The sequence below is a fragment of the Pelodiscus sinensis genome, chromosome 10 (genome assembly GCF_052426305.1).
Source record: "Pelodiscus sinensis isolate ZL-2025 chromosome 10, ASM5242630v1, whole genome shotgun sequence".
Classification (NCBI taxonomy): Eukaryota; Metazoa; Chordata; order Testudines; family Trionychidae; genus Pelodiscus; species Pelodiscus sinensis.
In genome coordinates, this window is record NC_143061.1 from 33669386 (window position 1) to 33694428 (window position 25043).

At 41.7% G+C, this 25043-nt stretch overlaps 1 protein-coding gene across 1 annotated transcript; it reads right to left on the reverse strand.

The window, feature by feature from the left end:
* Positions 1 to 320: 320 nt before the first annotated feature.
* DIPK2A (divergent protein kinase domain 2A) lies at positions 321 to 24291 on the reverse strand. Its single transcript, XM_006124116.5, has 3 exons — positions 23516 to 24291; positions 7446 to 7749; positions 321 to 3245 (listed from the first exon to the last, which is right to left on the reverse strand). The coding sequence occupies exons 1-3, from the start codon at positions 24167 to 24169 to the stop codon at positions 2914 to 2916; spliced, it is 1290 nt and encodes a 429-aa protein (XP_006124178.3). The 5' UTR covers positions 24170 to 24291; the 3' UTR covers positions 321 to 2913.
* Positions 24292 to 25043: the final 752 nt, after the last annotated feature.

A 25043-nucleotide genomic window follows, 5' to 3' on the forward strand; every position in this document is an offset into this window, starting at 1 on the left:
GAATTCTAGTATTTCTTTTTCAGAAATTGAAAAACTAAAGATAAGCCATTGTTTAAGTTATTCTCTTTCAGAGGAAAATATAATGCTGACTTTGAAACATTTCTAACAGGGAAACTCATCATAGTAATTGAGTTATTTATGATTATGACCAAAAAACTAACTCAAATGAAAAATTTCTAGCCTCAAGAAAGTTAAATCTCCTTTGGAATATAATGCTCTTCACAATAGTAAGAAATCTAGCTCAATACATGATTATTCTTTAATGCTTCATTTTGAGTAGATCTTAAAGAACTAACTGATCTGAAAATGAAATTCTGAGATGAGATTCTTAAAGTACTCTTTATTAATATCATTAAAAGTTGTAGAAACAACTTTGTGTAATATAAAGGCACAGGGAGACATTTTGATAAAATATTCCAATTAAACAGTAACTTACAGTACAAAAAAGACAATTTTAATGCACATAGAAACCCCAAATGTCTCATTCAAAAATATTTCACCAAAAGTTCATCAATATTAATGGGCAATGACTAAAAATATAAATTGTCATTGTACAATAAATATCTGATAGGTGCAAATTGGACAAAATTTATTGCTTTCCACGTAAGTGTTTTCCCTGTAGTGTTTTTTTTTTGTAATTTGACATTCCTTTTCAAATCAACTTTCTCTATATATTTCAGTGGAAACTATAACCCTTAGATCAAATCTAACCAGGGACATTTGGAAGTTACAAGACTACTCCCAAGTATTATCAGAGCTGGCAGTGTTTTCTATTATCCTTTAGTAATTACACACAACTCACTCATCAGGTAACGTGCTGGGTATGTAAAAATCAACATCAGTGATACAACAAGGCTTGAGTGGCCTACTACTAGTTAATCTGAGTTTTTCGATGATTTTCTTCAAATAAACATATTTTGAAAAAAAAAATACATAAAGCCTATTTAAAGCTTCATATCTGAAGGGAAAGAGATTGCAGCACAGCTGACAAAACAGACTTACAATAGCAAAAACAAAAACCAAAAAGCCAGAGACAGCAAAAAGAAAGGGAAAAAGGAAAAGGGGAAGTAAAGCAAGTGTCATATTAGTTTCTGAAAACAAAATTAAGACAAGTGAGCTGCAGTAAAGTATGATTACATACGTAAAACAGATTCAAAGTGAAAATCTAGAGCTGTGCACAACAGTCATTAACATATTCATCTAACAAATCTGATAAAGGTTTGCATCTTTATATAGCAGTACTTCCCCATACTGCACCCTCCTGCTTTGAGAAAAATGACCCAATCAGTGTTGAATTATACATTTACTTTTTTTCTTCACCCAGCTCCTACAGGAATTTTGGTATAGCAGCAATTTCCATCTGTCTTTGACACAGCAGTTGATACTCATGCTGACTGTCATAAGTGGTGGTGCATACCCACTTCATTCAAAAATGTTTAATACTGTACCATGGTTTTTGATGTACAACTGTTACTTCTTTTCCTTTGCTACTGCTGCAAGCAATTAAAAAATTACACATATCCTAGAAGTATTTACTTAGAAATAGAATTTTATGACACTTCAGGTAAATGAAGCACTACAGTAGCTATTGTATAAGAGGGGAAAAAGGCTTCCAAGAAAATAAATCATTTTGATAGTGACTCATGTTATGCAAATTCTTATTTACGGATGCAATCTCAGGTTTACAGTAATCATTAAAGGGACCATTTTTACTGCAATTCAAAATAGTGAAACTTATTTCAAAGCAAAGTCTCTAGTGTGAATACGGCATAATCAGCTTAACTACTAACCCAATGGATAGACATTCAGTAAACTTTATTACATTGTGAATTCAGCAGAATTGTGAATGACAAACAAATGCTAGCCTGCTAGGCAGTTCCCTAAATTTAAATTTGGATTTTCCTCAAGCATTAACTAAAGTTTAAAAGTTTTTCAATGAGAAATTTGAATTTTGAGAAAGGATTAGTGTTACTACAGTACATAATTTCCCTTGAAAACTAGTGTAGGGACTTATACATATAACCATTTTCTTTGGTTTATGCTTTACTACACTGGACTAGTGATCTTATTTTTAACCTACATTTAATCCCTACTGATTTTTAGTATATTCTCCCCTCGAGTTAAAATTGACTGTTTGTTCATACAAACTATTCCCTGCTGAATGGCTATATGAACATACTTGCATGGAAGGTTGAAATTTTGTACAGTAACTACATTATCAAGTGATACCTACAATGGCAGAATTACAAAAATAAAATATGAATGGATTATGCTTCATATGCCATGAGTCTGCTTTAATGCCTGTATCCTTTTTAAAAATGTAACAATAAGACACAGTGGAAGGAACTTAGACAGTAAACATGTGAATCCTGCACTCATAGTAATAACATACTGCACAGTATTAAATAAAACGTGTTAAATCTGAAACAATGCAACAGACACCCTAGATTTACCTGCATGTATATAAATGCCACTTCAGTAAGGTGTTTGAACACAAAAATGAGACAATGACATCAGGAAAAAGCCTTTAAAACAGGCCATCAGTCTAACTTGACTTTCCAAGTAAAAGCATCAGCTTTACAAAACAGATACTAATGCAGTTTTATGTAAAGTACCCTTTGACAGACAAGCTGTCAATTAAGCTATCACAGTCTTATCTGACCCACTCCTTAGGCAATCAGGGAGAACAGTCAACAGTAGATCAAGTTTTAATTAGATAAGTACCTTGTCTGTTTACAGAGAAACATCCTCTAAACACCATAACATGTCTATGGTATTTATATAACTGATCAGATAGTGTAATTTTTGTAAAAAAAAGTTTTTGAATATATGTGAGTTCAAAACCTCATTTTTCCATGTCTTTGCAATAGTGTTTTAGCCAGTGTTATAAAAAGAAGATTAATTTACAATGGACTACCTCACATTATTACTTAATTGTGCAAGGTATTCACGTAGTTCTTTTGCAGCTTGGAATCTACCATATCGCTTCTTTGGGTTGGCACACTCATCCAGCAAGGCCTCAAGTCGGCCATCTTTGGCAATTTCAGGTGGAGGGTCATGAAGTAGTCCTCCAGAAGTGCCACGCCAGGTGGCATGTCTTGATAAAAGGTTCTGACAAATAGCATAGTAATTGTGGTCCACAGTGGCACGAGCACAAAGAATTTCTTTCGAGAAGGACAAGCAAGCTTCTTTATCACAGTCATCAAACTTGCTCTCGTACCATACATCCCAGTTTTCAGGTTTATCTATAAAACAAAGATGGCAAAGTACCATCAGTGAGACAGAAAGAAAACTATACATTTAACACAAAATATGACTAAAAGCTTAGTCTGAAGTGGTAAGTAGAGCAGACACCAATCAATAAAATAAAAAATTAGCAGCTTATCTGCCAAAAACAGTTTCAGTAGACCTAAAATTATTCACAAATATGACCAAATTAAAGAATCAAAATAAAACATTGTTTTAACCCCACTTGAAATTTTTCATTTCAATTTTGGGTATTTTAAACAAAAGCAAAGAGGCACGAGATTCACAAAACAGCATGATGAAAAATGACCTCATGGTGCCTTTTGAACTTTTGCGGTCAGAACATTGATCTGAGGTGTGAGAAATTCATTTTTCAGTCTCCTTCTGCAAATGGGCAGAATAGATTTGAAATTGCTCTCACATTACAGGAGAGTGCCTTGGCTACTGGGCCATGGGATATTCAGCTATGAGCCTCCGTCTCTCTTCTCCTTTAAGGTGTTTTACTTCTGAAATAATTAAAGTGAAAGTCAGTGCTCCAATGATGATTTATAGCAGGGCTACGCAACACGTGGCCCGCACACCTGTTTGTCTGTAGCCGGTGGTGCGGTTTGAGTTTATGTGGGGCTCAACATGCGGCCCGCAGATGGGATCCTTTCCATATGGCCTCCACTGGGAATATGTTCCACAACGGTGAAACCTCTCCCAGGCAGGGTGAGCACTGAAAGATGCAAGCGGATGGGCTGGCTGGAATAGACAGGTACAGAGTGTCAGCATTTCTAGCCCCCAGGGAAGAGGTGCCGAGGAGTGCCGGAGCATTGTGGGAAGTGCTGGCTGCTTAGCCTTGTGGGCAGAGCCTAAGAGTACTGACTGGCTCACACAGGCCACGTTTGGGTCCGGCACCACAGCTTAAGGCTTAATCTTTATCTTCATGCCCAAAAGTGTGAAAGAAGCTATTTGCATATTTATTTGTATGCATATGCAACCACAATTAAGTTGTAGCCCTCGTCATGTGCTGTGAGTATCATTGTGGTCCCCAGGGTTTCCAAAGTTGAGTGGCCCTGATTTATGGACTTGTGGTGAGGGCACCCACTAAGGATGTCAGAAGACTCAGAGTGAACCAATAAAGGATGTCGGAGACCCATTCAAGTCCCTACATGACTTTGTGCCATTATCCCTCAATTTTTTTAGGTTTTTGCTACCTACATTTTTTGTAAGGAAATCTTTAGGAATATCTCATTAGTGTTTTTACAAGTAAAACTCTATAAATACTAAGTAGAATTTATAAAAGTAACAAGACCTTAAGGATCATTACAAGTGCTAGAAGGCATCAAGCAGTGAACAGCAGGAAATTATAATTACTCTACAGACTCTAGTTTCCCATAAGACAAGACGAAACAAAAAACACACTAATGGCTGCCCCCAAATACTATATTTTAACCACACAGATCCTTTAGAACTTTACTGAAAAGCAAAAATATTGCAGATATAAAAAGGATGCTCAAGTATAGATTTTTATGTTGTGGCTAAGCTTTGGCTTTATCCCTGACAAATCATTTATACCTGAAGAAAAAAAGGGACCCGAATTTTCCTCTCTAGATAGGTGTTCATTTTTCCTGTTTAAGGCTAACTTTTTTTTTTTTTTTTTTTTTTTAAAAGAGAATCCAGAGAAGTAATCGAGAGTTTATATGTAGGTGAATCATGTGATAAAAAGAGTACACAAATAGGTGAAATCAAACCTCCAGACTTTGCTCAGGTATACATACCAGAACTCCTGAGAGGTGTAGCAACAGTATCCTGGCAACCTTCATTCTCTAGAGACTTCTGTCTAACAGAAAGTTTGCCTCTGACAAAAATAATTACCTTGATTACAAATGGGAAATAGTTGCCTTGAGCAATTCAGGATTCAGAAAGATATAGCAGATCCCTTGCAGTTTCCTGGAATAACTTCTATAGAACCAAGCTTCTCCCTGGAAGCTACAGACTATTGCTTCATTTGGAACAAATCCCCCTACTAGGGGCAATCAACTTAGTGGACCCCTTCTGCAGCCCTTATGAACCTGTATTGCTTGCTGTACAAGGAAAACAAACCAGTGTTACTGGAGAGCAGTCTTTGGGTTAATAATTAGTTTACAGTTATGAAAAGCAGACACAAAATACAATTTAGCTAAATTAAATTACCTCAAATTTCAGAGATTAACAGAAAAATAAGGTATCTGTTTGTAAGCCTTCCCCATCCAATTACTAAGATTGTTGGTGGGGGGAAGACTTACAATTATCTAAACAAATAGATTATGGACCCTATATATGTATTCTTTATGAAAGTAACCCAAAAGAATCACTGAGCTTCACTTAAAATATAGATATTTATTATCTAAAAAATAATTGTCCCAATTTTCCAAAGAGGAAAACTAGAAACCTTATTAACAAAGTGAGACATTCAATTTACAATGCCGTTTTAAAAATAATTGCCAGGGTTTGTGGGAGAGAAACTGTGTGCACTTCTGAGTTTGTGGAGTTATAATACTGAAATAATTGGATATCTAACATATTTAAAGAATTTATTGGAAACCACTGCTGGGATTTGATCTAAACAGTTATGAGAAATATTAACTAGTGAAAACACAAACTAGAAATTAATTCAGCAATTACCTATTTGCAAATTTGAAAAATCCACACATTATAGGGCAAGCAAGTCTTTTGGACTACTGCCATGAACTCCTCCAGAATTAAAGTTTTTATTTTAAAGGTTTCCAGTCCTTAGACTTGTAAAATTAATGTAGTCAATTGTGAAGAAAGTATAAACCATTATAATTGTGTCTCTTCTGCTACTTACAAAAAATGAACAAATTTTTCTGTTGCTATTCAGAACTCTGTACTGTTAATGAAAAGATTCTGGTCCATTTTATTTTGCTGCTGTTTGGTTAAGTTCTGAGGTCAGCAGAGGTAAACACGGAGCCCAATTATGGGAAATGAGGGCCCAAAGTCAAAGTGTGAAACAGCAGAATGACAGAAACCTTGTCTCTCATAACAGCCAGGCATTCATGGAAGGGTAGAATAGCAGTGACTTCTATCCTCACAGCAGCTTGGAGACTCAGGAACGAATAAGCCAGAGAAACCAAGAAATGGAAACAGAATGCTCTTTCTCCATATGAGTTACTGGAGTTATTGGCGGGCAAAGATATCAAATTAGATAGCCATTAGCCAGAGACTGTTATGAAAGATAGAACCCTTGAAAGAAGAATGAGGGAAAACTGGAATTCCACCACTATCCTTTCACTCAGCAGTGAGGGAAGGCAACAATTTGCTTTACCCTGAGTGTCACTAAGAACAAAGCAGAAACAACCCTGACCCAGACATTTTACATAATATGTAACAGATGTGAAAGAGTACCCATGTACACTATTAACAAATGAGCCTGGGCTCATCCGTTAATGTTCAAGGTTACATGTGGGCTCCTGATACACATGGGCTCCCGGGGAGGCAGCAGCGCAAGGTGGCAGGCAGGGGCTGGTACTCATGTGTAACCGTGTAATTGCTGAACATTTTGGCAGTTACATGATTAAACACATTTTAACATCTACAATAGATAAATAAAATGGGAGAATCTTTGTTGACTCAAGTAAATAAATACAACACAGAATGAGAAAGCATATGACTTAAGGAGACAGAAAGAAAGACAGAAAAGGAAAAAGAAAAAGGAAAAAAGCCATTATAGGAAAAAGGTGGATGAAGCCACTTTGAGCCAAATTAAACAAAAAAAAAAAAAAAAAAAAAAGGCTGTAACAAGTACTTTTCAACATGATTAGCAGGCATCAAGTAATCTCCTTCCCGCTCTCCCACCCTGGGAGCTTTCTGTATTTCTATAAAAGAAATACAAGCAACAGGTGATTCTCACATATGCCAATGCACTGATTTCTACAAGTATGTGCTGTGCCCAAGAAAGCTCATGATACCATCTACATGTTTTGTTAGTTTTTAAAGTGCTACCAGACTATTTATTGTTTAAGTTTTTCCTGTACAGACTAACTCGGCTACCTCTCTGAAGCTTTTGAAAATTCTGTAGTTTTGTTACAGATCAATTATTACACTATTTGTAGAATTAGAAGTCCCCCTGTTTCAGAAACTCACAACACTTTATATTCTTTTAAGACAAATTATAAAATGTGAAGCATGATGGACAGGAGAGGAAAACAACTTACTCTGTTTGATTAACCTTTTGTCTGCCACCAGAACATTTTCTGCATCTACAATGATAACCTTCCCATCTCTAGGGCCAACTGCGAAGTTGTCAAAGCTGACATCAAGGAGGTAGAGTGCAAATTCAAAGTCATTGTTTGTCAGTTGTTCTGCTATTTCCATTAACTGCCACGCCAGGTCAACTCGTTTTTCCCACGGTGCATTGAAGTAACTCCACAATTCTTCTCCAACATAGTTGACAGCCACCATTCTTCCACATGCTCCCAGGTACTTTGCAAATGGCCAGCCTTCATCAGATGGGAAACTCTGCATATGGACAGATTTTTTTTTGTTAATACTGAATAAACAAAGGGGAAGCAGCATATTTTAACAGGATGAAATGTGTGAAATACTAAAGACTTTTGAGACTAACATTTAAATCAGATGATTAGGCTGACCAGAATACATTTTTACATTTTGATATAATCAAAAATACAGAGATGAAGAGAAAGCAAGAGAGATTTTCTATACTAGCATCTAGTTTCTGTACGTATATTTTCCAGTTTCGTAGCAGATTATCTTTTGCCTTTGGTTTTTCATATACTCCTGCTGTGATAACATTTTTTCAACATTACTTTACTTTTTAAGCTAGGTCTTTAAATAATGGTTAATGTATATACAACACAAAGCAAGTATTTCATAAAGTTTCTTTTATTTATTAGACTATTTCTCTTCCCCATTCCCTTTTGCTTCTTCCAGATCTGTCTTGTGTGAAGACCTTACAGAAGAAATTAACCACATTTTGGTGTATAACAAAATTTAGCATGTTTTGTTCTATATCTTTCCTTAATCCACCATTTCTTAATTTTTTAAATGTATGTAGATTTGTAAAATGCAAGTAGTAGTATGGGCAGTATTGTGTAGTACAGACTCTCAAGAGAGTCTAAACAGTTAGGACATACTGAAAAACAACCAAAAAAGTCATTCGATAATTTGTGCAAGTTTGGGTATATTTGATGCAAATATATACAAATATCTACAAACATGCAAGACCAAGATGAACTGCTTTTTTGTAAAAGTAAAGAATGCAAAGCATCAAGGAAATTCCGAATGAACACTAAGATCAGAAACTGAATTATAAACCACAGCACTTAATGAGGATAAGCACATTCCTGGTAAATTTTAATAGTTCTAAAATAATAGTAGCAAATACCTCTATCACTGCTACCATAACTATGTCACCATACAGTGATGAAAACAGTTTCACTGAAAGAAACTACTATACAGCGGCATCAGCTAAGGTTGCAGTTACTGGTTTCAGTTTAACATGGATTTAAACCACTCTTTTGTTAAAGTCTCTGAAATCCAGCAAAGTCCAGCCATCACCACTCAGTTCAGGACAGGAGGTGGTCTATCAGTCAAAGTCTGCAGGAGTTTAAGGCTCCGTCCACACTTTCATTTAAAGTGAAAGTGTACCAATGGCAGGAGTTCTCCTAGCGCTCTATGTAAACCACCTCCACAAGGGAAGTAGCTAACAATGCCGGAAGAGCGGCTCTCAACGCTGGAAGCTTGCTTACACTAGCACTTTATAGTACTGTAACTTGCTGTGCTCGGAGGAGGGGAGATGTTTTTCACATCCCGAGCCAGAAAGTTGCAGCGCAGTAAGTGGTGGTGTGGTGGTGTAGACTTTGCCAAAGCAGAGAACCCACTTTTCAGAGTGACACAACAGTCTGTTTAGTCTATATCTAACCACTATACACTACATTCTTTAGAGCCAGAGACAGTAAATCAGAAATCCTAGACTTTTTTTTTAATATGCACTGCAAAGGTCTTCCATTAGGAAAGTGTATGTCAAGTTCTTCTTCTTTAGCAGCTGGCCTACAAAGGAGCTTGCAATTACTTTCGTTACTCAAAAAGCAAAGATCTGAGATATAGATTTGAAGGCAAAAGGGATGGAAATCTATTATTAATCCATTACACGTAATTCATATATAGAACACCTCAAAATACTTTAACTTAACCATGGTAAAAATCACCAAAACACATATTTCACGTCAGATTTCAGTTACAAATTTTGTTTGTGAAGCCCACTGATCAGAGTATGTGTTATACAGTTTCTTATATCCAATCCACATAGGATGTGAGTCATAGCTCTCACCTCAAGAGCCTGGCTCTTTAAGATAAGCTGAGTGATGCCTTCAGCTCTGGAGGTCCCTGGCTGTCCGTGGCTTGGTGTGTGTGGCAGTGGTCATGCTCACAGATATCCCACACTGTCATATTTGAAAGCTGGGATATGCTTTATACTGGCTGTGATAGAGTACCCAAAGGAAGGGGACACAATAGGCACTATTGCTGGTGTACTGCAGGCATGAAGTCAGCGGCTGAAGTTTATCCTGGTAATATCCAGAGGTCCATGGGAAGCTACTGAGGTCCACAGGAAGCTAAAGAGTATTTCAGGAAGCAAGTGACAACAGACTTCTTTAGATGTTCTCTCCATCTAAAAGCTTTATGTCATCACTAGTGAACATGAATGAAGAGTTATTCTAAGCCTACTTACTTTCGATAACTTTAAAATGGGGATAAACTTGCACTACAGAGATCATAGAGGTGCAAGTAAACCAATGGCAGACAGCTCTCCCATCAACTTAGGCAATGCCTACACTGCCACTTATGTCGGGAAAAATTTATGTCTCTTAGGAGTGTAAAGAATCCACTTCTAAGTAATGTATGTTACACGAACCTAAGCACCAGAGGGGACGGGGCAGGAGAGCTCCCTCCCCCCCTTGACACAGCACTGTCTACACCAGTACTTAGGTCGGTGCACTTTATGTTGTTCAGGGAGTGGTTTAGTCACACCCAATAGCGACGTAACTTACACAGACAAGCTATAGTATGCACCTAGCCTTTCTGAAGCACACCACAACCTTTCATGCCCTTAAAAGACAGACACAATCAGAAGCAACTTCAGCAACACAGTTTCTGGCTGCAATTCCCAAGAGGGGGGGAGGGGCGGAGGAGGAGGAGAACAAGTTTGCTTACCTATGGAATATGAAAAAAAGAAAAAACATAAAAAAAACCTAGGAAATTATCAATAAAGATGAGATTTAATGGCAGAATTACACCAGGACACATCCCATTCACCCGTTTTAGAAATGTGCATCTGTCTGTCTGTCTTTCCACTTGTTTAAGAACACCTCTTAAGTGGTAAGAGCTAGCACCACCAAATTTGGTATTTGGTTTCCTCTTACAACTTAAAGCAAGGTCAGGGGTTAGTTGTGCCAGGACAATGGGATGTGCCTAGAATTCAACTGTTTCTCAAAATGGAAGGAAGGGGGACTGGTACAGTTATTGGCCCAATGGGGTAGAAAGGGGCAGGGGTGAAGAAAAGGACAGCTATGTACTATATTTCAGAGAGTCTATTTGTGTATCTGTCAGTCCCCCAGCCGCGCTGACTGTAATGGCCATGGACAGTCCCCTCTCACCTGATCCTAAGCTACTGTGGTGACAGAAGGCTGGGATTGTCCTCTCTTCCTGGGGCAGCCTGCATACCGAACGCCTCAGCCCCAGCCTCACCCCAGGACAATAATTTAAATGAAGAAAAACAAAACTCTGAGAAAAACCAGGTATGTCTTCTAGTATGGAATATGAGAGACATGGCAGTATTACAGCATGAGGTTGCAGAGTCAAGTGCATATTTTGAGTGCAAGTTTGGTGCAGTGAGGGTATATACTGGCTTTTGGTATCAAAAAAGGGAAGTGAAAGCCCTATGGAGTATAGAAGTGTGTTACTAACTGCTCTATAGTCATTACACAGGTGGAAAGGAATGCATGACTTCAATTATGTCCATGTTTTTAGGGATGAGGTATATAAAATCCCATTTAACCAGTGAGGCTACATCTAGACTGCAACCTCTTTGGAAGAGGCTTTTTCGAAAGATATTATTGAAAAAGAACATCTAGACTACAACCAGTACTTTTGAAAAAGCAAGCCGCTTTTTCAAAAGAGCACCCAGGCAGTCTGGATACTCTCTTTCGAAAAAGCACAGTTTGCATTACATAGCGCCTTTTTTCAAAAGAGCACTTTCAAAAAAAGACGTTTTTCCTCATAAAATGAGGTTTTCCGCGGTTGAAAAAAACTGCTGCATTCTTTTGATTTACTTTCAAAAGAACACGGCAGCAGTCTAGATGCAGGGGAAGTTTTTTGGAAAAAACCCTGTAGTCTAGACATACCCTTAGAGGTCTAGACACACCCCTGCTCACATGTGAATACTTATTGTTTAACAACCCTAGAGTGGATGGGCTGTGTCCTGATTAGGAATGTTAATCGGTAACCAGTTCACCGGTTACCCTGTACCCAGGGAGCAGTGGGCTGGAGCTGGCAGCCCTGCTCAAAAGCGGGGCCAGAAGCAGCATCGGCTCGCAGAAATGGCAGCAGCTCTGCTGGCCCCTCGTGGGGCAGGAAGTATCTGAGCTGGAGCAGCCCCTGCCTGAGATGGGAGGAGAGGGTAGGAAGAGGAGCCACTCCAGCTCAGCCAGGCTGGAGTGTCCCTCCCCCCCTCCCCACACACATACACTTGCCCCCATTTAATCAGTTAATTAATTAAATGGGATTTTACATCCGTAGTCCTAATGAAACCATAACCGACACGAATCTTGACTCCATTAAGAACTGAGTGCCATATTATTATTAATATACTCAATGTCCTGAAGCCCTAGTCATGGACCACTTAAACATTAGGAATTCAACCTTTTTTTTTTTTAATTAAATAAAAAATACAATAGATCCTCCCCAAAAGATCCTGACTGGACTAATTTTGAGTAAAAAATGGATTTTCTATGAATTTGCAAGTAAATCCACTAGTTTAAAATAAAATTAAAGCCCGGGCCCTTTAAGTTATTTTGAATTTTGTTTTGTTCAGGACAAAACAAACAGAGATTCTGCCAACGTTCCACATAGTTTGAAATCACTTGCACATTGACTATATTTGACAAAATTAAGTTATATTGTATGCAATAGCTAATAAATAGGTTACAGAATTGATTAAGTAACTCTTTAGTTGTACCATTTGTGACTAACAACTAGCCACTATTCTGCCTTCTTTATTTAGTTCATGCAGAACACTAGTTTAAAAAAATCCTTAAGGAAATTCCCCAAAATCTATGTTGAAATGGAATAAAGCTTGAGAAAACAATGAGAAGTCCTGTGGCACCTTATAAACTAACAGATTTATTGAAGCATAAGCTTTCGTGGGCATGAGGAGTAAGGGATATTTTGGAATAGTGGGTTATTTTGAAATTTGGCGCTGTGCAGACAGCACCAAATTATGAAATAACCTATTTCGAAATAAGAGATGCAATTTACATAGCTCAAATTGCATATCTTATTTTGAGCCACAGTGTAGTGTAGATAGATGTACCCCTACAGAATACGTTTGGATTGCATATACGTGCAGTAAATTTCTCCAGTCCTATACTAATGCATCTGGATCTGTACTTTGCTGTAGGCAATGATGTTGACCTGATTTTACCCATCTTTAATCAAAAAGATTTTAGCATTTGTTAAATTCTAATTGACACAACTTTAACTGATTTAAATAGATTCTCACTAAGTACAAGACATTTTATCACTGTGTAATCAGTGAAAAGATTCTAAGAATGCTTTCACTTTTAGCCAGGATTTCAGCCCCAGACCCAATGATTTCTAAAGAAAAACAGATACAGAATTCCAATAATAATTTTATGCCATATACATTCACAGGCAATATATCCTCCCTAATCCTAATTATATATTTCCCTGCTTATACACCGAGTAGTCTATATGCACTACACCAGGGGTGGGCAATAAAACAGTGGCAGTTCACCATGGTTAGCCCCTGATTGGCCACCGTTGCTATATTTAGCTGTGCCTCTACAGATAAGGACAAACTGCAGTTCACCCACCATTCCTGGCCAATGGGAACTGCAGGAAGTGGTGTCCCAGTCCACGCTGCTTCCCGCATCTCCCAATGGTCAGGAATGGTGATCCTGTAATTTTCCACAGCTGCAGACGCGCAGGTAAATATAATGGTAGCAGCCCACCGGAGCTAACCCAGGGGAACCGGATACAGTCCACAGGCTAGTATATGCCCACTCCTGCACTAGACATACTTAACTTCGTTGTAAGTATGATCAGTGTCTCACATATGAGATTCTAGGACTCGCTTGCTATATTTAAAAAGTGAACCTTCCAAACATAATGTTGGTGTAACAACTACACACCATATTGTAAAAACAGATATTTATATCTCTGTGGCAACAAAAAGATCTTTTGACAACAAGAGTAGAGGGAATTTTGCCAACATCTGCACATGTACAAATAAGCTCTCTGCCTCTGGCTCCTTTCCAACTGGCATGTAACAGGCACATCTATGCTTCATTACCCAAGTCAGTAGCACAAGAAGGGGATAAAAAAATATGTATGAGTGTCACATTCAGCAGTTTTATATTCAGTCATTTTGACCAGAACGTTAACTCAAGTGCAGACCTGCGTCCCTTTTAAACAAAAGGTGTGTCTTTTGGTACTTCAATACCTTTTGAAAGTATTTTAATAAAAAGTCTATGCTACAGCTAGAAAGAAAAAAAATCAATATATTAGAGTAAGCTTTTATTTTAAAGAATGACGAGAAGTGCTATGTGTACTAGGGATGCAAAATCCCATTTAATTAGTTAACTGGCTATACATCTTACTATACCTATAAAAATAAGTTTTTTCCTGCAGGACAATAGAGTGATGTCACCACATCACTCTGCATCCTGCAGCTCCTCCCCCCTCAGCTACCCAGCTTCCTCCCTCTCTCTTCCCTGCTGCTAACTCCATAATGGGGCTGGCAACCTATGGCATCTAATTATGTCTCTTTGACTCTTCAACAGCAGCACTCACCCTCCTTGAACCTTGAAGGTAAGCTGCTGCTGGGGTTGTGGGGGAAGGATTGGGGGGGAGGAAGGGAGAGGACACAGAACTGCGTGGTGAGTGGGCAGGCAGCGTTGTGGCCTGCGGGTGGGGGGGGAGGGAAGAGAGCCCTGAGCCTCCGCACAGGGGCTGGCTGAAGCTCTGGCAGCCACCATGTGGAAGGCAGCTGTAATTTTAAAAACAGCTGATTGGGGCACAGGCAGCGGGATCCACAGCTGGCTGAAGCTCCATTGCACGGGCGGTGGCACCCGCACAGTGGGGGGTGGGGAGGGAGAGAGAGAAATTACCGGGCTGACAGAGCAGGGGAGGGAGAAGGGGCCTTGGCTGGTGAAGGGAAGGGACGGGGAGACGGCTGGTACAACTACACCCCAGCCCACCCCTGTGGCCAGGGGGAGAGCCAGCAAGCAGAGGGCACAGCCCCCCTAGTTAAGTTTAACTGGCTAATTGATTAATGAGTGGGCAGACTGGAGCAGCCCCATGATGAGGACAAGGGCTTCTTCAGCCAGGCTGCTCGAGCCCCCACCAGTTAGGTTAACCATTAACAGCCCTAATATGTACTGTCTACCAGTATTTTCATATCAACTGTACATTATTAAAAAAAATCCTGCCACTCATGCAAGTTCTACTCAAGATATATTCAAACTAAGTGACTTCCTTCTTGGTCATCACTATGATAAAGGCTCTGCAGACCAAATTACACCTTCAGTGATTCTTGTACAAACCTTATCCTCTTAAAATGAAGTTTGCATAGTTGTGGCTAACTTGAACTGTAAACAGAATTCACATAATGCTACTTTTAATCAAAAAGGAATATAATCCAACTCTTTCCCAGAGCAGTGTTGACTCTTCAGTGGAAATAGAAATGAAAGATACTTATTTCTGTCATCAAACCAAACCTATTTGACTAGATAATAGGGATGTTAAGAGGCAGGTAACTGACTAATCATGTATTCAATACAATTTATATGGATTACACAATTAGTCAATAGGGAAGGTGCTCAGTCCTGGTTGGTGTTGATCCAGGAGCTATCCACCTTGCAGCTCTGTGGTTTAAACACAGTAGGAGCTGAGAGCACAGGCAGCCTGGCTCCTCCTACATTTAAACTGTAGAGCTGCAGCAGGAGCAACTCCCGCACCCAATGCGAACCGGGACTGAGCAGTCCCGCCTCACTCTAGTCTAGTACTGCAGCTGCTCTGCATTTTAAAGAACATGGCTGGAGTTGACATACCTTAAACTAAGTTATCATATGCTCTACATCACAGGGAGTTGATGAAGGAACTTTCCTGTAGACTTCCCTTACTCTTCTTGTCGGAGGTAGAGTAACAGGGTAAAGGACCTAGCGATTTATGGTAGATTTGGCAGATCTTCACAAAACCCACTAAACTGACCACTGGGGAATAAAGATGTTAGAGACTAATCGACTATCCAATCAGCAAATGCTTATCGGATAGTCAGTCAACTAGTTGATTCCACCCCCCCCAGGCTGCCTCTATCAGATGAGTCCCCAGCTGATGCCTGGCTCAGCTGTGAGGGGCTGCCCCTTTGAAACGCTGAACTAGCATTTCAAAGGGCAGTGCCGCCTTGAACCCAGGGTCAGATGGGGACTCCCCAGTTGGCGAGTCCCCAGCTGACCCTGGGTTCTGGGGAAATGCAGCACAGAACCTGCGGTCAGCTGGGAAATCCCCAGATGATCCTGGGTTCCGCAGAAGATGCCAAAGGAATTTTATATTTATGTTTATATACTAGGGATGTTAAAATGCATTTTTTTGGTAAATGTGTAACCACGCAAATTTTCAGTAGTTACACGTTTACACTAAGGATGTATGCAATTAGTCTAGTAGGATCAACTACCTGATAAGCCTTGCATTCCCATTTCACACATCTCATACTGCCTCTGCATCACAGGCAACAAGGAGGGTAGGAGCAGGAGCTAGTGCTGGGGGGAGCCAAATTAAAAGCCAGTTTCCCCCAGCACTGTCTCTGTGGTGCCACTTCCCCCGACTCTGCTGCTTCTATCAGTCCTGTTTGCGGGCTGCTCCTGGAGCATCCCCTGTTCATGGCCCGCTCGTGAACAAAGGCTGCTCCGGCAACAGACCACAAACATCCAGGTCTGAGACTATCCCCGCTGCAACTCAACAGTTTAAACGTAGTAGGAACCAGGCTGCCTGTCCACTCAGCTCTTACTATATTTAAACTGCAGAGCCACGTGGGGGGGAGGGGAAGGAGGAGACTTCTGAAGGCTTTTCTCCTTTTTTGACTGATGGTGTAGTTGATAGAATGTCTATCAAGTACACTATTAGCTATTTACTAGCTTCCTAACATCCCTGGTGTTTCACACACACACACACCTGCTCTGGAGAAACCATATCAAGAACAAAAGTTTACCTTTCTGGCACTGTAGAGACCAAAACTAGACAACATGGGCAGATATTAAAGAAAAGCAGAAAAAGTGGTCAAGAAACCAGAAGGACTAATTTATAAAATAAAGATTAAAAGCTAAATAAAATATAGTAAAAAAGTATACATGGACAGAATACTCCACCGATGTGTTGGATATAACACTCCTGGTCGATAATACTCCACAGATGTACTGGATATAACACTCCTGGTACATAATATAACCACTGCTTGGAATCAGAAAAGTAAGCTACTAGGGCCATCCATTAGCAACTGTGCTTTTATGTCCAGACCCAAATCTTTTTAAAATGAACACTTCAAAGAGACTTACTAAAGATCACTCAGGCTTTGTTGGAAGCTGCAAAATTGTCCAGTACTGTAACACTGTGTTTTAGATGTAGTTTATAGTAGGGATGTGAATGGATAATAGTTTCAACAGAAAGGCTATAAACTAGGGTGATGCTATCTGCAGTTAGAAAAAGATCTTTTACTGGTGTTCTGAAACAATTAAATTTGTAAAAAAAGATCAACATACTTCATGTCAAAGTAAATATCCATGAAATAAAAAACAACACCCAATACCAAATTCTACACCACACTAATGGAATAACAGCAGAAATGCAAGACTATTAGCACTACAAAACAAAGTTTAGTTAATCTGTGCCATGATGATTAATTAAACATATGGCCTAATTTTACCAGGACAACAGTAAACTGGATTTCAAAGTTAATCAGAAGCCCAGAAAACACAAACATACACTATTACAGACAATGCAGTTTTATTTTTGAAATGCATTATTTTAGTTTTATTTTTTGCCATAAAAAAATATTATGGTGAGCTCTTCCAGAGTAATTACAAATTAGAACCTTGAAAAAAATGCAAACATTTTGAATGTTTCAACACAAACAGAAATGAAGTACAGGTTAAACCTACAACATCTGGTACTCTCTGGTCTAGCAACATCTGTGGCCCAGAAGGATCAAGCATGCTGCTGTACCAGAGAGTCCCAGAACCTAGGAATGCAAGCCAACTGGGAGTCTAGTGGAAGAAGAGCCCCGCCATCAGGACTGGCAAGCCCTGTCCCGGGGAGCTCCAGCTGGGCACAGCACAGCGGGGCAACCATGCAGCCCCTGCCTGGCAGTAGCAGAACCCCAGTGAAGCATGGCAGAAGCCGGGAAGCCACGGAGCTCCAACCCAGCGGGGAAGGGGAGCCCTAGATGGGAAGGACAGAAGTGGGGCAGCCACAGAGCTCCATCCCCAGGAAGCTCCAGCCGGGTGGGACAGAAGAAGTGGGGCCACAGCGGCTGGGAAGTTCTATCCCCATAGAGCCCCAGCCAGCTGGTAGAAGCAAGATAGAACCAAGCCGCAAGCCCTGTAGCAGCAGGGCTGAGCAGAGCCAGGAGGAGTAGTGTCCTGGGAGGCTGGCGTAAGGGGCCCTCCCCTGATCTGACCAATCCCAAATGAGGGAATTTGCCAGGTCCCAAAGGGAGGGTCCAAGCTGTACTTCATTGTGGCTTTGCCATAAACCCCCATGTAGGAGGTAGCGCAGTGTTGCACAGACCCAAGAGAATTTACACAATGTCATTTGAAATGGGGCAGATACATTGGTGAAATTACACTAGTACAGAAACAGTATGCAGATAAGCCATGTACTACACAAACTAAATCAGAGACTGCTAGAATCTAATGTTCTTAAGGATATCAAGAAAATAAAATCTGTACATGTTTGCATCCATGCGACTAAAGTCTCTTGCTTCATTTGAGTATGAAACAAGTTACATATACTCTGTTCTGGATAGGGATGTAAAATATTGGTTAATCAGTTAAGCGGGCTGTTGCTACCACCTCCACATGCAAGAGTCAGCAGAAGCCACGCGCAGGGGTGGGGGGGGGGGGGGGGAGTAGTGCAGCTGGCAACCATGTAGGGGGGTGGGAGGGAGCAGCTGGAAGCTATATGTGGAGGTGAGCAGGCGGCTAGCAGCCACACGTGCCCCCTCCCCTGCACACAGGATGGCTGGCTCCCGTTCTTGGCCCCTGGTCACACATAGGCTACAGTCTCACAGGGGTCATGAGCCAGCTGCCTTCAGGCTTGCAGCAGGGCATGGGGGTTGGAGGGGGAGACTGCTCCTGGGTAAACTGTACAAAATTGGAGTTCAGCTGCATATGATTTGTTTTACTAGAAAGATTAGTAAGAATTAGTGAAATCAAGAATAAAGTCAGTCTATAAATGTATTAGTAAAAAAATGTATTATTGCAAAACTAATAAAAATATGAGTATCTTTACACCAGACCTCAATAATTAAAACTATGTAAGTGGTGTTTTCCTAACTTCTATGATCTGTGGAGAAGTGTACAGTGCTTAGCTGAAGGATGGAGTTTGCTTCAAACTAACGCAAAGGCTGACAGTCAATTTGACAGTATGCATTTCATAAGCACTGCCACTTTAGGAGTAATCCATATGCCAAATAGGCTTCAAGCTAAGCTTCCAATCTCTGATAAAAAAAGTTTTATAATCCCCAAGTCACTAGGTTTAGTAGACGATTAAAATCACCTTTTCCATTATAAATCCAAGTTCAGTTCCTAAATATTTATTTTTGGCTACAGCTATAAGTTAATGAAATACCACAGATCAGTTATGCACAGAATTGAGGCTAAACACATTTCCCAATATGAAGTTAGCTTATGCTCTAGGTACAAATTAAAATTAAACAAAAATTGTTTTTCAGGGGATAACCCACAGTATACAATTTGGCAAAATTTTCCTTTTAACTGTCTGCTACAAACAAACAGCTAACATTGATTATTATTGTTAATCACTTCAAAGATTTTAATTACAACCAAGACATCCTCCAAGAAAAGAAACAATTCTTAGAACAAATCTCCAATTCTCACTCTTACAAACTTCCCTATGGACTGCAATAGAAACAAATTCTGAACATTTTTAGATTTATCCAAAAATACCTGCCAAACCTTTCAAAATATCCAAATCAGGACAACTATACTTCTTATAAAGTTTATTTCCTAGATGACCTACCTGCTGAAGTCATAATTAAAGTTTCATGGTAGAGAAAACTGAAATTATATTTATTTTTCCCAAATTTTTAATATTCTTCTAATACTTGCACTTATCAAACCTGAAAAGAGTAAAGTGAAAGCCAGATGTGTTGTCTATGTTAACAAGTGTGCTTAATTCAAAAAGTTATGTTCCAAGTTAGTTTTCTGTTAAAGTGACACAGCTATTTTATTATTTGAAAAAAGCACCCAATTTCAATAAGATCTCTAAAAAACTTAATTTTATAAACTTTCAATGCTGATGAAACTAAACCTGGGTAGAATTATTCTAAGAATGTTATCTGGTGGCAAATGATCATTCATAGAATTTGAAACATTTTGCGGGGACAGTTCAGTTTTGATGAAGTTGCAATGGAGCACAGGCAGAGTTCCCAAGGAAGCATCTTGCCAGTCCGCTTGAAATCCCAGCTCAGGCAGCTTCAAACAGAGCTCCCAGAAGCTCAGCTCCTGCACACCTTAGCAGGTGGCATAATGGGGAGTTGGAACCCATGCAAATAGTGGCTAAGCTTTGAGGCACCTCACTTCCAGCTCTTCAGCAGGCTGAGGTTCCAGGATTGACAGCTCCACAGCAGTCTGCCAGGTAGACAGCATCAGAACCAGTACTCCATTCCCTTTTACAATGAATTTGGAAATGTCGGGGAATGAAGGTGGTGTTCCAAGTTTCAACAAAACTATGTTTCAAAAAGGTCAAAATCCTCCACAAAACAGAACTGTTTTTCCTCTTCCCAGATCAAGTTAAAAAGAGATGAAGTTTTAAAAGGTAATGTGTGCTTTTCCTGAGCACCACAGTCATGTTTAATTCCTTAGACATGTATTGACATTGTAATTTAGCATTCCACATGGTTAAATTTGTCTATAGTAGATAATTCATAGTAAAGGTCAAAATGTCATCAGTAAACAGGAAAAACTGGACACCAGGAAAGATTAGCTTTCCCACCATTCCATATTAACTGGTTTCTATCCTCAGAGTTTCTCTGGAAAGTTAACTTGTAAGCTGTACAATTCTATTTCTAGCATTATAAATTAATGTAAGCTAATGAAAATAAATTTTCAGATTTTAAAGAATAGTCAGGCATTTTGAAGTAAAAAAAAAGTCTTACTAATCTATGCCTCCCTTGTTCACTCCTATAAAAATCCACATCACAGAGTATTCCATGATTAACAGGCCACATAACTTATAAAAACCTCCAATACAGAACTTATCCAGAAATCTTAAGTTATTTTTATTGTGGCTACCCAGGCATAAATGTTGATCTCATTATTTTACATTTGTTCTGCAAATCTGCTGCCATTTTCCAGAATTACTTCAGTTTTGCAAAAACATTTAGAAAGAGACTTGGAATACCGCAGAATACATTCAAAGCAAATGCCGCACATTAAAATGTACACTAACTAAAAATAATTACTTCTGCCAATTTTTTTTAAATGTTATAATTTACACTATAATAGAAAGGTGAGAGAAATTTGTTTATTTTTTCAATCTACTTGCTAGATGAATTCAACAGCACTTTTTGTCTACTGCATTTCACTATGTAGTAAGTGTGCTCCCCTCTGCGTTGAGATTTCCTCACAGGAAAGAGGAAAGGGAAAAAAAAATACAAGTCACCTGTAAAATGAGAGAAATCACCAAATGGACTGAACCATTAAAAATAAACCATTAAAAAGTTAACGATTTCAAACTGATTATCTCTAAATTAATATCCATGAACCTTTTCTTATAGGGGTATTCTAGATAATAATCAAGAGATATATTCACTGGCAGTTAAAACCAATCTCCACAGCCCTGGCTATTTGACAATCAACTGGATGCTTCTTTGACAAATATCTAGAAAAAGACCAGAGATTTATAATAATAATCCTATGATAATTTGTTGCATTCAAATACACTTACAAATCCTCCTTTAGGCATTAGATGAAACCAAGGACAGTCTAAAGACCAAAATGGTTGGGGGAGGGGATGAGGGAGAATGGACCAAGATTCAATTCCAGTAACTTTCTAAGTGCATACTTTGAATTTTCTCCACAGTGTTGTCAGCTTAATATAAACAAAAGGCTAGCAACTGTTCAGTTTAACTAGTATCACAAACAAGAGATTATCAGTTTTCCACAAATCTGCATCTAAGATCTGACCAAAATCCAAGTTTCTCAAAATGGAATGCACATTGTCAGCCAATTTGAGAGAGTAAATTTCTTATTTAGATATAATTCAAGCACTCAACAGCTAAAAAGATGTGTCAGAGTGCTGCTTTACCATCAGACTTGTATCTCACGGATTATCTGCACATAGGAACAGCCATACCGGCTCAGAACAAAGGTCCATCTAGCGTCTTCTGACAATAGCTAATGCCAGGTGTCCCAGAGGAAAGTAACAGAACAGGTAATCACCAAGTGATCCATCCCCATTCTCAGCCTCTGACAGAGGCTAGAGACACCATTCCTGTCACCTTGGCTATTTGCCATAGCTAATAACCATGAATTTATCTAGCTCTTTTTTGAATCCTGTTATAGTATTGGACTTCACAACATCCTCTGCAAGGAGTTCCACAGATTAACTGTGCATTGTGTGAAGAAAATGCAGCACATGACTGTTTTTAAAAGTGTTACTTTAAATAATAACAAAGATGTATGTATGTGTGAATTCCAATTTTAATAAAACATTGGGATGAACACTAACAATGGAAGACTTTATGAAAAAGGAAACAAAAGTACCAATACATGCCATCCTAAGTCTGATCAGGCAAATCTGATCAGCTAAAATATTCTTCTGACAAAAGTTTAATGACTTGTCAAATTAGTAATGGTGACCAGAGTAAAGCCTCCAACTAACAAGAGAAAAACAGGGATAAATAACCAGGCTTTTTTAAATGTAGACACAGTCCTGCCAACCTGCTACTTGCAGAATAGCTGTTCCTCTTCACCCCTCAAAGGATCACAGCATAGACTATAAGAAAGCTTTCCAAGGGGAGGCAGGGCAGTAAAGGGAGATAAGAGAATTAAATTTCCATGTTTCCCCACCTCTAAAGAGCAATTGCAAAAAAAGGGAGGAGAGGTGGAAAAGCGCAGATTCAGTTTTGGAACATATAGGAAGAAAGACTAGAGCTAAATAAGAAAACAGACAACACAATCCCCTGCCCAGTGTCGCTCATCGGGGCAAAAAGAGATGCCTTCCCCCACAGATCAGGGTAGCTTTTAGATCGGGAGAGGAGTGTAAGGACGGGACGTGTGGCGTTAGTGCCCGTTTCATCAGGAGCCCCTTCCCTTCACTACGTTTCCCAGGAGGGTTTGCACGATCTGCCCTCCTCAAGCCACACACGGCTCGGCTCTCCCGCACCGCAAAGCGCCAGCCAGCCAAAGAGCTGCTAGCAACGTGAACAGGGAAGAGACGCAGACCATGCTCGGCCAGGGCGAGCGCTTGGCTGGATCAGATGGGTACTTACCTGGGCAGCCGGGCTGGGCAAGGGACCGGCGGGGAAGGAGATGGGCGCGTTCCTGCAGCACCACGGAAAGCAGGTCGGCTGGGCTGCCCCCGACTTTTGTCCCTAGGCTGGGCCATTGGGAGATTAGCACCGCAGCGCGCCCTCAGCCCCACAGCACTGCGCGATGGTGAGAGGAGGCTCTCGGGGGGGCAGCGGGGCTGGGGCGCGGTACTTGCGCGGCGGGGGGAGGGGAGTTACCTGCAGCACGAGCGGCTCCGGGTTGAAGGCCAGCGTGATGAGCAGCTGCATGCGCTCCGAGTCCTTAAGGTTGCGGAGCAGGAAGCTGCCCGAGTCCTTGGTCTCAGCGTAGCGGCGGACCAGGCGGTCGAGCAGGCGCTGCGAGGGGCAATGCACCAGGTCCGACCAGCCCTCCACCACGTCGGGGGTGAGCAGCCGCACGTCGCCGTTGATGCTGGCGAACTCGGTGGCGTGCAGGGCCTGCAGCAGGTCGCAGCGGCCCCTGCCGGTGGCGCGGCGGCAGATCTTGGTGTCGATGTCGGCGAGCTCCTGCGCCGAGCCCAGGCGCTTGAGCACGACGCGGCGGCTGCCCTCGCGGGGCTCGCCGTAGCGCGCGAAGTAGACGTTCTTGACATTGAGGAAGTCGAGCAGGCGCAGGCGGCCCCAGCTCTCCAGCCGCAGCTGCCCGTTGAGGAACTTGCGGCACCAGCTGGTGCCCCAGCAGGCCGGGCACTTATTGAGCTGCAGGAAGCGCCGCTCCGACAGCTCGTTGCGCTGCAGCGAAGCCAGCAGCGAGTGCGTGTTCAGGACCAGCGCCGCCGCCAGGCTGCCCAGCACCGCCAGCTTCACGTAGCGGTACAGCCGCCCCAACTTCAGCGACACCAGCCGCAGCATCGTCCCGGACCGGACCGGACCGGGGCCCCCCTCCCCGCCGCTCCGCTCCCCGCTCGCGCCGCAGCTCCGGCCCCAGCAAACTCTCCGCCGCGCGGCTCGCCAGATAAAAGGCAGCCAAGTTACTGAGGGGGACGGCAAGGGGGGGAGGGGGCGGTGCCGCGAGCCCGCCGGGGCGGACCGCTCCGCCCCGGGGCGGAGCCACGCCGCCGCGCGCGTACCCGCCCCCCCGCTCGCCGCCCCACCTGCAGGAGGGGTGGGGCCTCGTGAGCGCGCGGGCTCCGCCGTTGTGGAGAAACGCGCGCGCGCGCCCTCCCCGCCTCAGAGAAGAGGCGGGGCCACCAGGCGCGCGAGGGTGGCGCGCGCGGAGGAGGAGGAGGCAGGCAGGTGGGGAGGGGCACTCTCCCCATCACACATCGAAGCGGCCCCCTGTGCCGTGCTACTGGCTGCGGGTGGAGGGGCGCCCGCCATGTTTCCTTATCCCCGCCCGCCTGGCGGCAGGGTCCCGCGGGACGGTGGCCGTTGCGGGCGCGGCTGCCTTGGCTCTGAGGCCCGAGGTTGCGAACAGCTGTTCGCCTGAGGTGCCGCTTCTGCCCGTCCGCTCCCGCGCGGAGCCGCTCGGCTGGGCTCGCACGTGCCGGTGGCCAGGGCCTCTGCGTGTCTTTGTCTCGCGCGCGCAACGTGCATTGCTTGTGGTAGCTCAAATCGGCCCCGCCCGTCGGTGCCTGCTGACTCCTTGCACAGACGCGCTCCTGGCTAGTGCACGTCAGTGCCACGTAAGGCAACTGTGCCTGCTGTGCACTGCTACCGTCTCTAGCATAGCGCACACCTGCCCCGGGTGCTTGGTGTCATGCACGCGCAGGGTTTGTTGTACACC